This window comes from Capra hircus, chromosome 6 (assembly GCF_001704415.2).
Source record: "Capra hircus breed San Clemente chromosome 6, ASM170441v1, whole genome shotgun sequence".
Taxonomy (NCBI): domain Eukaryota; kingdom Metazoa; phylum Chordata; class Mammalia; order Artiodactyla; family Bovidae; genus Capra; species Capra hircus.
The window spans coordinates 88,788,657-88,802,762 of NC_030813.1; the positions used below are offsets into that span (position 1 = coordinate 88,788,657).

General features: G+C 35.2%; 1 protein-coding gene across 5 annotated transcripts in view; it reads right to left on the reverse strand.

Moving 5' to 3' along the window:
* Positions 1-14,106, reverse strand: part of ANKRD17 (ankyrin repeat domain 17) — a 168,121-nt gene that overhangs the window by 76,095 nt on the left and 77,920 nt on the right. For all 5 annotated transcript variants that reach the window (XM_013964713.2, XM_018049565.1, XM_013964714.2 and 2 more), the window contains exons 3-10: positions 12,787-12,943; positions 8,179-8,326; positions 7,788-7,935; positions 6,380-6,613; positions 3,707-3,801; positions 1,573-1,810; positions 549-740; positions 49-182 (exon numbers count right to left, since the gene is read on the reverse strand). In XM_013964713.2, the coding sequence (XP_013820167.2) occupies positions 49-182; positions 549-740; positions 1,573-1,810; positions 3,707-3,801; positions 6,380-6,613; positions 7,788-7,935; positions 8,179-8,326; positions 12,787-12,943 (1,346 nt within the window). The remainder of the gene's footprint in view (positions 1-48; positions 183-548; positions 741-1,572; positions 1,811-3,706; positions 3,802-6,379; positions 6,614-7,787; positions 7,936-8,178; positions 8,327-12,786; positions 12,944-14,106) is intronic.

Here is a 14,106-nt window from a genome sequence, read left to right on the forward strand (position 1 = left end):
ATTTCTTGTCTTAGCTTTAATTAAGATTTAGAAAGTGCCACGGCTTACCAGATCTGCTCCTGCCTGAAGTAAGACATCGGCTACGTCAGTATGACCATTTTCACAGGCATACGTTAGTGCTGTATCCCCTGTTGCTGTTGTTGCATGAACATTAGCTCCTGCAGTTGTGTTAGATACACAGCCTTAACAAAAGAATCATAAGACACAAATGTGGATACTGAAATTTCTTTTAGAGAAGCCATATCGCCTCAGATTACACAAAATAGCCTTATTCATGTCTAGAAATAGAGGATATTGTCTGCATGTTTAAAAGCAAAAAAGAAAAAAACTAGAAACAGACTACTGCTTAAAACTAAAACTGCAGATACTTTGAACAGTGATAAGGCAAATTATTTACTCAGAATACACACAAAAACGTACCTTTTTTTCTACACACATTCAGTGCATCATACATCAGAAAAAAGTTATCTGTATTGTAACATTTACTTATATGAATTATGCAAAAAAAAAAACAAAAAAAAACACCTCCCAAATGCAAAAATGCCTACCTGCAGCTAATAAGTATTTAACCAACTCCAAATGACCCTCTTGAGCAGCTTCCATTAAAGGGGTAGAACACCCCAGTTCTATATCAGCTCCTGCCTTAATTAAAAAGTCTGCCACTTCCAGAAAGCCTCCACAGCAAGCCAAAGTCAAGGCAGTTTCTTGAGTTTCTTCTGTCTGTGCATTGATATTTGCTCCTAAAATATATTTAAAGAAAGTCATTAACTTATTCCAGAGATAAGCAAAGAATGGTTATTTCCTAATAAACTATATTTCAAAAACGAACATTTATATTACTTTACTAAATGATAAAGTGCTTCTCCCCTACTTCAAGAGGCAGTTAAAAATAAAGAAAACTATCAAAACCACATCCATGAGTCCATATTTGATATACACTGCTGGAATAAGATTCAGCCAGAGGAGTTGATAAAAGTCATGTGGTTTAAGGACTTAGGAAAAATAAAATGTAGTCCCTTGTTATAAAGATCCAAAATAATGATGGTAAAGATGTTGATGAAAATAACATATAATATTTAACATGCTATTATTTGTCAGGCAATATTTAATGCATTTTACATACTTTTATTAGCTCCATTTTTGATCTAAGGAAATGAGATTAATTAACTTGTCCAAGGTCACAACAACATTATCATCACTACTACCACCATCACTACACCTAACACTTAACTGGTACAATATGACAAAAATGTCCTAATAGCTTTACACATATCTATAAACTCACAATAATACTAGAGATGATAATTTTTAAGGCACAGAAAGTTAGAAATATATAACCTACAACCCTACCCCACTCCCAGTTTTCTGTTTTTATTCACACAGAACACAAAGGCTCTGAAAGTTCTTAAATAATAAAGAAGTATATTTAATTTTATTTAGCACAGTATGGGAGTTATTTTAGCACCTCATTATGAATCTACTGGAAAGATGAAATAATTAAATTCAACTTTATAAATTATCATCTTACATGTTATACATTTATGCCTTAGTGTCTTGATTGGTATTGGTTACCTTGGCCTAAAAGTAAAGCCACCATTTCTTCATGTCCTTCACGAGCGGCTTCCATCAGTGGTGTATAGCCTTCATCATTGACTTCTTCCAGGCTAGCTCCTCTTTCAATAAGCAAAGCTGCAAGTTCCACGTGCCCACCACATGCAGCCAAGGTCAACGGCGATTCAAATGAATCAGCAGGCATGTTCACTTGGGCACCGCTGTCAAGGAGCAACCTAGCTACTTCAACATGGCCATCCTGATTACAATGCAATTAAAAAAGTGAATCAGCACCATTTTAAAAAATCGTTAAAAATGCTTCTCAACTGCTATACAATGAAGTTCACTTATCTCAATTCAAATAAGAATTAATACATCTACATTTAAGAGTTGAATAAGCAAGTTGACCTATTTCTATTCCTTTAGTATTTATTGTAGTGGTAAATAGAGACTGAGGATATAAAATATGTAGAAAAATACTTTCAATCAAAAAACTTATTTACCAACAAGAAAAAAACACAGTTAAGTACACAAAACAAAAAATTACTGTGAGATAACATCAATACCGAATAGTATAAGCTTAAGTGCTAAAAGGATAAAGTTTAGAAAGGGGAGAGTAGGATTTTCATAGGAATCTTTAGGACAAGCAAATTTCTGATTAGGTAGAAAAAGAAAAATGCAATACTTTTTCGAGTGGGGGAATTCCGCATGATGTATTAGTGAATACATCATGTACAGTATGTACATGGTACTTCCTTTGTTGTTCACAATCAAATGCCAGTGAAAATTAAGAAAAAGAAGGTCTATCTTCTGTCTCCTTTATCGGTCTCCCTTTCCCACACTGTTGGCAACTCCACGGCTCACTTTTCCATTCTTTCTTCTTTTGATATACTTTTTCCTTCTTCATCACCTCACAGATATCTCACCTTCTTTCAAACATGTCATGCCCATTTTACCTTGGTACTTGCCATATTACACAACTTTAATGGTTTTATGACTATTTTACTTACTTCCTGTTACCATGCTGTTCCTTTAAGCTCAGACTTCTTCCTCCATAAGCAGTCAACTCTTACATTTCCTTCAAAGTCCAGTTTAAAATCTCAGTCTCATAGCAAGTCTCTAAACCTATGGCCTCTACTAATATCTTTCATTTGCTTATAACATTTAATTCTACTGCATGCAGAGTAGGTCCACAGAATATTCCATTTTAATTATTTAATCTACACATAGGTTGTTTCTCTAGTGGAGGTGGCATAACTGTTTTAAGTTCCTTATCATGGGGATTTTACTGAGCATTTTACACACATTTTTGTCATTTAATCCTCAAAACAACCCTAGAGAAGGATATTATCCTCATTTTAACAGGTGGGGAACTCTAAACCCTCCAAGAAAACCTGTTTGTTCAAAAGAATGGTTTAACACTGGTATGGCAATAAGAAAAACAAAAATGGCTTAAATGGCTACTTTTTTAAATTACTAATTAAAATTTAACATCCTTTCAATAATCATTCTCTGAAGGGAAGTTGAGACAAGAAACCAAATTAATTTGGGGTCATTTTATCTTTGGTATGTTTTCTCATAAATCTCTCTATAAAGTTATTATGATACATTTCTGTGCCACAAGTCATAGACTGAAATACAAAGTTTAAGAGTACTATTCTTATACATTCTCAAGAACAAACTAAAGTTCTTAAAGAAGGGAATTCAGGGTTGAGAAAAAGACTACGACAGAGGAAGAATTATGCAACACAAACAATATTCTAATTTCAAATTTTTCACAAATTTTTAATTGTGGGTTTGATGAACATGTTTACTTTGTATTATGTACATACTCTTGTGGATCATGATCTCATCTTTAACATGCTTGATCAATCTGTCAGAAAGTCATTTTTTGCACCAATTATATAAAACCAGTATAGTTATGTGAGACCAAGAAAATGAAGGTTGTGCTACAAAGCTTCAGAAAGCACTCTGATAAAAGCTAATGTTGTTCAACTGGCTCTGAAAACGACTGATAACTCAGATAGCTAAGGTTCTAATCCACGGTAAGTCATGATAAACAGAATCTTTGAACCCAGGGAAATGGCACTCATTATCCACTGGCTCTGTCTCTACCTAATATATAAATTTTAAGTATGTATTTCACCAATCTTACCATGCAAGCCTCCATTAAAGCAGTGTGCATTTCATCTGTTTTATGCTCCTGATCTGCTCCTGCTTCCAAAAGAAACCGCACCATCTCTAGATGTCCTAAACCAAAAGTTTATAAGATTACTTAAAAATATTTTATTAGTCCAAAAAAGCAAAGTTATATTTTGAAAACCTGTATTTAACTTACAGTAATAAATATATCAGCAGAATACTAAAATCAGCTACAAGCTATCCTTGACAGCCCAACACAAATTATACAAGTAATCTGTGCTGTTCTACTCCTTACCCTTTTGCCCCAGAAAATGCTGCTACTAGAATCCTTGCTGCAGGTGAACAAGGTTGGCACTAAAATGCAGCACCTGGAATATCCCCTCCACAACCTTGTTAAGCCCAGGCATGTCACAGTTATTTATACTGTAGACTAAATTAGATTTTGTGAACTGCAGCCTGGGATGAAAAATCACCAATGAAGTTATTTTTATGAGGCAATGAGCTTTAAGTTTCAATAACAAACTCACAAGCTGTATGTAAGTTGGAAACGGCATATATAAAAATATCCTTGAAACACCATTTATATTTCTCCATTTAGATATTAACATATATATAGACACATACATATATATTTATATAGTTTCAAATAAACCATAAACTTCAATTCACATAATAATTACCTTATGAGTAGTTACAAGGATTACCAATTATATTTTAAAAAGGACTTCAGATACCATGTAAGAAACAATAGAAAAGTTACTAATTTTTTCCCCAACTGTATCTGGAATGAGCTGCAGTCAATTATCAATCAACTGGGAATAGAGGGAAGGACTGGATAGTGGAATCACAGTTAAAACTAAATTAACTTTGGTGAGTAAGTGTATCTGCCATACCTAGTTTTTGCTAACAAATTACATTTCCTTCCTCTCTGTCATTCTCCCTTCCCAAAGATCCACATCAATGTTTAGTCTTGGCCTGAATTCTATCCCTTCCCCATCTCCTCCATGTCAATTTGTATCCTAGGAGACCTCACGAGAAATAAAGCAAAGTTAAGAGTGTGCACAGATCCCTGGAAGTAGTAGAAATGTTCTCCAGGAGCTCAGTTCTTTACCCAGTTTCTTTAATAAAAGCCTGCAAGCCCTAACCTCAGCAGGATGGGCCTACAAGCAAAGCAGAGAGGGAAGAGTAGTTATATATAACCCCATCTCAGTGCTCACTGGCCAGGTGGCTTTCAGTGATAAAATGGAGCCAGTTTCACTTTCAAACTATTTGTGAAAAGGTGAGAGAAAGCTACCCAATCAGCCTGCCCTAGAGGCTGCCCCAAGGCTTAATTCCTCTCCTCACAATGAAGATCAACCTCTGCTTAACTACCAAGCAGAAGTGGAGAACTAAGAGACCTCAGCTGGGCTTCCTAAGCACCCTTAATCTGAATTATCTGTAACATCAGATAATCAAAAGTCCTTGGGAGCCTTTTTTAACATTTAACTTAAATTTTAGTCATTTAATTGTATAAGGATTATTTTAGCCACGTTTTTAAGTGAAATTATTCCAAAAGACCTAACAAAACTCTGGCTGCTCTGAAATAGAAAAACAACATTGGGGACAACACAAGAGTGAGGGAATCAAAGTCCTGGGTGCAAAATTTAAGGAGACATTCACTCACAAGCTAGTGGATATGAAGCTTCAGCCACTGAGAGTGAGCGCTTCCTTAAATTTTGTATTTTGCCTTTCAAGAGCTTTTTCTTGATGCCGCTGGGTCAAAAATGTTATCGCTTATTTTATGACAGAAACAAGACACAGCTGCAGATGGTAAAAAACATTAAATTGAATGGCTATGCACATATAATATTTCATGAGATTTTCTTTTTGAAAAGTTTCTTTATTTATAGACATAAAGGTTGATTCTGAAAAATATGTGGCTCTGTGGCTATCATTTTAGAATCCAGAATCTAAATCATAAGCTAGCTGAAGATTAAATATTTATTCAGACAATTATCTTCACCCCCAAAATAAGATATTTTACTCTGTTATCAATATTTTCAGGCTGACTGATGTCACTTAGAAGACTATGTTACTAACTCCTTTGTACAACTATATCTGGGCAGGCAGATTCAATTTTAACCAGCTCTTCCTTTATTACACGTGTTGATACTCTAAAAAATTGTTCTTTTGAATACAAACCCCCTCCACACCACTTATAGTTTTTTTTTCATATATCCTCCCTTTCTCTTCCATTTTTCTCCTTCTTCATGAGAAACAGCTTACATACCTTCTTGTTAATAAATCGTTTTAGCTTCCAGTGCATTTACTTTAAATTTACAGCCTAAATACATCTGAATTCAATAGGATCCTTTTGCGTAAACCAGGCAAAACACAAGCATAAACATCAAAAAGTACAATGCATATTAAAATTATGTTTCTGATAAAAACTGGGTCAATTACTATTTTTCATTGACAATATTTATAATATTGAATATTTTTAAAATTATATAAACTTCACATATTAAAAACTTTTAACCTCTGAAATACTTTAAACACTTTTATGTATGACATACTACATACTATTACCATCTTTTATTTTTTAAGTGAATAACCATACTACATTCATGAGTTTAAAAACTTCTTTTTTTTTTTTTTTTTTTTTTTTTTTTTTTTAGGAAAAAAAAAAGGTTTTTTTTTACTGTACCTTTGTAACAAGCTAATGTAAGGGCACTCTCTTTAAATTCATTGGAATGCGTATTAATGCCAGCCCCATTTTCTAGCAGCAATCTGGCTACTTCCACATGTCCAGCACTTCCAGCTTCCATAAGAGGAGTATGACCATTTTCATTATGGTCCTCAATACTAGCACCGGATTCCAAGAGCACCTTTACAACATCTACATACCCTCCAGCACAAGCATAGGTAAGTGCTGTATTGCCTATTTTAATGAAGAAAAATAGACATTCAGATAAAATAGCAAAATAAAACAAGTTTATTTAGTATCAAAGAGAAAACTGACATCAGTTCAGTTCAGTTCAGACACAGGAGACTATAAAACTTTAATAAATTTAGCTATTACACTTAAACATACAATTCTTTTCTTTATTACATTTTATCTTACTGAAACCAACTCCCATTTTTTTCCATTTCAAAATCAGGGTTAAACACATGAGGAAAATCATATACACTTATCACAACTGTAGTTATAAAAGAACTGAGCAATTCTGAAGCAAACTTTTCTCATGAGAAAAAAGTCATATTCATTCTAATTTTAATCTGAGAAATGTTTCCCAAAGTGCATTTGTTCTTTAGATTGCAATTATTCATCATATATAGATATACCTCATTCTGGTCCTTTTAACCACATGCTGGTTTTACTACAACTTTAAACATCAATTAACTGGTAGTCAAAGTTAAAATAATTTCAAAAACATTCCCTCTTAATGATAAAAACTTCCCATGTTAAGAGGGGGAAAAAAACTTAACTTCTGGGTAAAATAAGGAATCCTAAAACCTCCTCAAATCAGAACCTATAGAGCTTTAAAATTATTTAAAATATTTAATAAATTTGAAAATCTTGCATGAAGGAAATGCACAAAATATATTTTCATATATTTTAGAGCTTTGATACAAATTCATCTATGCCCAAGTTTGAAAGAAAAAAAAAACTGATTTAGATTAACATTCTGTCTCTGGTGGAGCATGTCTTTGTTTTCCTCTAGGCCACAATTTAATACACTAGACAATGACAGACCTACCTTCTGCTGCATATCCTTCTTGTGCTTCTCCCTATTTTCCCTTCCCTTCTTCCCTGACAAATAGAAAACCTGGGTTTGGGAGGTATAGCCCATACTTCTTCATTTCTAAGAAAATGGTCCTTCTAACCCAGTCAGTGTTTAATATAAAAGAACCAAGGCCAAGATAGCCCTCATACACAAAACAGGAGATATTTCATTCAAAACACACTGTATATACTTTAAGCCTAATGCACAGACGTACACAAATCTGCAGTATTGAAAACTGCAAAAGCATCACTAATGAGCACTTTCATCTGAATTAATTACTAACAGAGGGTGTTAAGATTTAAATACTGGAAAAGAGGTATGCATAACCTGTTGAAGACTGTGCATTGACATCAGCTTTATGAGCTAGCAGCAACTTCACAATTTTGACATGTCCTCCATTAGCAGCAGCCATTAAGGGTGTAATGTCACCTTTGATCCCCCTATCTTCCACATTAGCATGCATTGCCAGCAAAACCTTACAAAAGAGAAAGTTGAAAGGATATTAGAAAACTATATATTTCTTGAACATACATTTACATTAACACCTACCTAGCCATATTACAGTAAAAAGCCAATAAACAAAAACTATATCTAACAAAACTATTTCTTGAAATGAGCCTGATGGTTGATTTCATTTTATTTCCTTAATACACAGGCCAAATTTTGACAAACAAACAAACAAAAAAAAACCCGTGAAGTTTATTTGGATAATACAAACCTGTGCAAGCTCATAATATCCAGCGGAACAAGCTAAACAAAGAAGGCTCTCCCCTTCCTCGGTATGTTCATTTACACTTCGCCCTTCAATGAGTAACTTTCGCACAGCATTTACATCTCCTTCTGAACAGGCTTCTGCCAAACTGCGGCTATTAGGAGAAGAATATCAGGATGTAAGAAAATAAAAAACTGCCTGACATTAAGTATTGATTTTTGAAGTTAATCTGGACAGTAGCACTAAATAAGTAGCACTAAATATGATTATTTCAATATGACTCAAAACAAAAAGAAAATAAAATGATTCATTCACTGAGTGGAGTGGGTAGCCATTCCCTTCTCCATGGGATCTTCCCAACCCAGGGAATGAACCCAGGTCTCCCTCATTGCAGGCAGATTCTTTACCGTCTGAGCCACCAGGGAAGCCTGAGTTTTTAAAATCTACATATAAAACTCACTCAATTAAAATTATCAACATTACAAACTGTTTTCAGTCATGTAGCTGAAAGACAGTCTTATTTACTATTTGTAGAAAAAAAAAATTTTAAACATAAAATTGTATAGAAAATCACATGAAGAAAAAATTGAGTTACTACTACAGTTCTGTTTGCAAAGCTCAGCCACGAGAAAAATTTTATAAAATTTAATGAAATGGGTAAAACTTTCACTAATTATAAAGGCCTATCTGGGTTCTACAATTAAGTAAAAGGAAATGAGACAGGAAGTTTTGAGCATATACTTTGGACTAATCTAGAAATAACTATGGTGCTGGAGAAGACTCTTGAGAGTCCCTTAGACTGCAAGATCAAACCAGTCATCCTAAAAGAAATCAGTCCCGAATATTCATTGGAAGGACTGATGCTGAAGCTGAAGTTTCAATACTTTGGCTACCTGATGTGAAGAGTGGACTTATTGGAAAAGACCCTGATGCTGGGAAAAATTGAAGGAAAAAGGAGAAGGGGATGACAGAGGATGAGATGGTTGGCTGGCATCACCGACTCAATGGACACAAGTTTGAGCGAGCTCCAGGAGTTGGTGATAGACAGGGAAGCCTGGATGCTGCAGTCCATGGGGTCGCAAAGAGTCAGACATGAATGAGTGACTGAACTGAACTGATAAATAACTGATAAGCAGATTCTTCTTTTTTTCGAAGTATTTACTTATACCATCACATTTTGGGGAAGTATGAAAAACATGCAGGTAAGGCAAAGACTTAATTCAAGCCAAAAGGAGAGTCAAAGAAGTGGTGGAACAACCGAAAATTAGACTGAAAGTGTAAATTTTTGCCCTGTAAATTGCCCATAAGAATTTCAATTATGGACATTTCTAAAGATTCTTTCACTTACAGATAAAATTCATTCTTAGCAAAACACTAAATCCAAGTCTCTTAATTAATATTCTATTTAAAATAAACCTCAATTCTTACAGCTTCTTATTAAAACATGGCCCTGTCACTTTAATTACTATAGGCCTTTTCCATACCCCTACTATCACTAAAACTCAGTTTCAACATCATCCTTGGCCATGATTATGGTAAAGTCTCCTAAGCAGTCTCCCTGCTTTTACCCCTGCTCTCCTCCAGGCTCTTTTCAATGATGGTACCAGAGAGATCCTGTTTAAAAAGGAAGTCGATCATGTCACTCCTCTGCTCAGAATCCTCCACCAGCCTCTAACCTTACTCAGAGTAAAAGTTAAATTCTTATCCTGTCCAGTGGGAGGATCTCATACTCCTTTTACTTCTCTGGTTTCATCACCTACTATTCTCACTCTTACTCTTTCCACTTTAGCCAAGTTGGACTTCATGTTTTTTATTAAACATGCTAGTTCGGCTGCAAGGCCAAGATTTACGTATCTGCTATCCCCCTGACAAGAGAACTTCTTTCAGGCACAGATCATTGCCTTTTCTGCAGGAGATCTTCCCAATGCAGGGATTGAACCTGGGTCTCCCGTGTTGTAGGCAGACGCTTTACCATCTGAGCCACCAGGAAAAGTCCCAAATAATTCGATGTTATCTATTTCAAGTCTTTGCTGAAAAACCACCTACTATGTGAGGATTTCTCTGATTACTCTATTAAAAATGCAACATGACCTCCAACCTCAAACACTACCTTAGCACTTTTCCATTCAATGTTTTCTGCCCAAAGTCCCTTGTTAACTGTGCTGACCCTTGCCAAAGTGAAAGTCTTAAACAGCACTTACTAAGTTTCTCTCTTAATCTTGCATTTTACAGGCACTGACAGTTTCTAGCCTCAGTGTTCTCTATCACCTTTAAGTAAGCTCAGGACAAATCCCTCCCACATGACATTTCCTGTAAAAAAAAACACACTCTTTTCTCCCTTTCAGGTGATCTCTCATTTTTTCTTTACCCCTCAGGCACAGATTCTCCTCTATTTTCCCATTTGAACTTTTGCTCAATTTCCTTAGATGTGTTAGCTTTAAAACAGCCTTTCGGGAACTACTCTAGCAATAGCTGAAGTTCAGAACTTCCATGCAAAATGTATGCTAAATTTGGCACATGGGTCCACACTTAACTAATGTAAAATCTGGCACATAGCATCACTGCACTCCCCTTGTTTCTCAAACTTTGCTGAACAAATATGACTGTCACAAACATGCTCTACTGTTCTGCTGACCACTTCTAGTACTTTCAATGCCAAAGAATCAATGACTATTTTTCCTATTTCCCCTTTGAACTATACTCTCCAAGGTGTTTAAAATCTCTTCTCTTGCCAGTCTCAGAAGGTACCACATTAAAAAACATCTAAAGAATATCAATAATATTGTAGGCTAGTAAAACTGAATGGTAACTAAGGAACAGAACCTGAGACTAGAGTCAATCAATGAGAAGGATGGTAAAATAAATTTTAAAAAACTTAGATGAATGAAGACAGAGTTAAGACAAACAGCAAATTCACACTCTTGCTAATATTACATAACCTCTCCTTCAGTCTTAAAAACACTATTATACAAAAGACAATTCTTGAATGTTATTTTTTATTCTCTAAATTCATACACAAAAGAATATTCCTATTTCCTCAACTGTTTAAAGGCAATGGCTAAAATGCAGTTGACCCCTGAACAACATGGGGGTGAGAAGTAACCACACTCCACTCAGTTGAAAATCTGCAAATAACTTAATAGGCAGCCTTCCATATATGTAGTTCCTCTGTAACTATAGTTCCTCTATATCTTTGTTTCTGTATCTATATATTCAACCAACCACAGACTGTGCAGCAGTACAGTATTTATTATCAAAAAGGTCCTGTGCTGGGAGTTCCCTGGTAGTCTAGAGGTTAGGATTTGGCAGTCACTGCTGTGTCCCGGGTTTAATTCCTAGCCAGGAAACTGAGATCCCACAAGCTCCGCAGTGCAGCCAAAAAAAGAAAGAAAAAAATAAACCTGTGTATAAATGGACCTGTGCAGTCAGACCTATGTTGTTCAAGGGTCAACTGTAAATAAAATGGCTTAATGGCTTCTTTTTAATTAAAGGGAAAAAAAGAAGCCTTTGAGGAATCAAGACAGTAACATGTTATAATGGTTCTTTTCCAGATGCTTCCCAGGCACTAAATTTTTAACTATATTATCCATAATTGTTTTATATACAAGATGATATGATTTTTTTTTATTGCATAACATCATTAGAAAAACTTAATAGGCCAAGTCACAAAATATTTACTGAGTTCTTACTAAACGTGAAGTATTATATAAAAGGAACTACAGGACATAGAAGGATGACATCCTTGGAACACAATCACATTCAAGTTACGGAAACTAGATCTACAAAATTTTTGAACATTCAAAAACAAATAAAAACCATCCCTTCAAAATGGTCAGAACTATGCACATGAATGGAGAAGGACATGACAACTGACTCCAGTATTCTTGCCTGGAGAATCCTATGGACAGAGGAGCTGGGCAGGCTATAGTCCATGGGGTCGCAAGAGTCAGACGCGACTTAGCAACTAAACCACCACCACCGCCACCATACCCATGAAGTGGGCTTCCCTGGTGGCTCAGACCATTAAGAAACTGCCTGCAATGATCAGGGTTTGATCCCTGGGTTGGAAAGATCCCCTGGAGAAGGTAATGGCAACCCACTCCAGTATTCTTGCCTGGAGAATTTCATGGCTAGAAGATCCTGGCAGGCTATAGTTCATGGGATAACAAAGACTGGGACAGACTGAGCAACTTTCACTTTTTTTCTCCCTCATGCACATGAAGTAGAAAATGGTATGACTAATTAGAAATCATTGACTTATCAGGAAAACATTAAAAAAAAAAAAGGAAAACAAAATCTAAATTAGCAACAGGTCTTTTATAACATATTGGCTTTGAAGTCAGTTTTGTAGTCAGACAGATAGGGGTGTTCTGGCTCTGCTACTTGTTATTTATTTGATCTTGATTAAGTTACTTCTTTACAGTTTTTCATAAGTAAAATGGAAATAAAAATAAAATCTATACCTAAGGTTTTTTTGAGTATAAACAAGGCATCAAATGTAAAGTGGTTATTTAGTACAGTGTCAGGCACAAAATATATGCTCAATAAATGTTAGCTATTTTTATTATCTTTAAGAAAATATTTTTACACTGATCACAGTAGAAATATACTTACTTGTCCGACTGCCCTGCATTTGCTGTGCTTTCAGCTCTCATACGAGTAAGTGCAGCAGCAGCTTCATCCAACGCACAACTAACAGATGACGTCAACCTCCGAAGCACTTCAGGATCTGCAAAGGCTTTACCATCAGCCGTAGATAATTTGCCTATTCCTATTATATTATTTTCACACCAATTTGGATATACCCAAAAGGAGAAACAAAGCAAAATTCAAGTTACTTAACTATTTATGTTAACTTCCAAATGATATAGAGGACAGATATATATTGTCTGGCTAGAATCTTGAGAAAGCACTGTTCTCTAACTGTCTAATAATCTTACTCCTTTATGTAGTCTATACATGCTCAACTCTGTGGCTCTCTGGTTGTAGAAATGGGTCGCTGGTATATGCTGGAACAACTGGGTATCCATAGAGGTGTGCTAGACATTAGAAGAAGAACCTATGTTTAAAGGTTGCCAAATCGCCAAGCGCTATTTAGCCACTTTTATCACCATAAGGAGAAAAAGACTACCCAAAACAGGTCAATATAGAGGAGAGCAGAGAAATACAAAGGAGATATTACTAATAAAGTTATATTCAGTTCATTGATTCTAGCAGTACCAGAAGCTAGCACCAACCCCATACTTTTGGTATATGGCCACTTTAGCTTAAGACTATTTAGTTGGGCTACTACCACTTGTGACAAAAAAAATGGACTGAAAAGACATTACAGGCTACATAAAAGATAACCAACCTGTGAGTATCTATTTGCTTCAAATTACAACTACAACTTAATACACACACCCAAAATCATGTCTAGAAGCATCACGTCTAAAAAAGACATTTAGAATAGCAAATTTTTTGGAAAGTTTCCAAAGCAGAAATAGTTAGTTACCATTTACATGAGACATAACTTGTTGCTATTCTAGATATTACTATAAAGCAAGCTGATCTCTAACTTAGTTACTATTCTAACTCAGCAGTGCTTAATACAAGCTGCCCATCAGTGAAGCCTTTCAAGAGTTCAGATGTTGAGCTCTCCTATATCTAAAGATATAATTCAGGTAAAGTGAGGCCTAGGGATCTACATATTTTAAAAACTCTAAGGAGATGCTGATGTACAGCCAGGATTTAAGAACCTTTGCTCTAACTTGAAGATAAAATATCTAATGTTTTAAGGGATATTAAGGAACCCCACTACTTAACACATGGTTCATAAACAAAAAGCATTACTGTCATTTGGCAGTTTGTTAGAAATGCAGAATCTCAGAACCGCAAATTACCAACTGATAACCTACATTTTTAAAGAAGACCCCCAAATTATTCAAATATAAG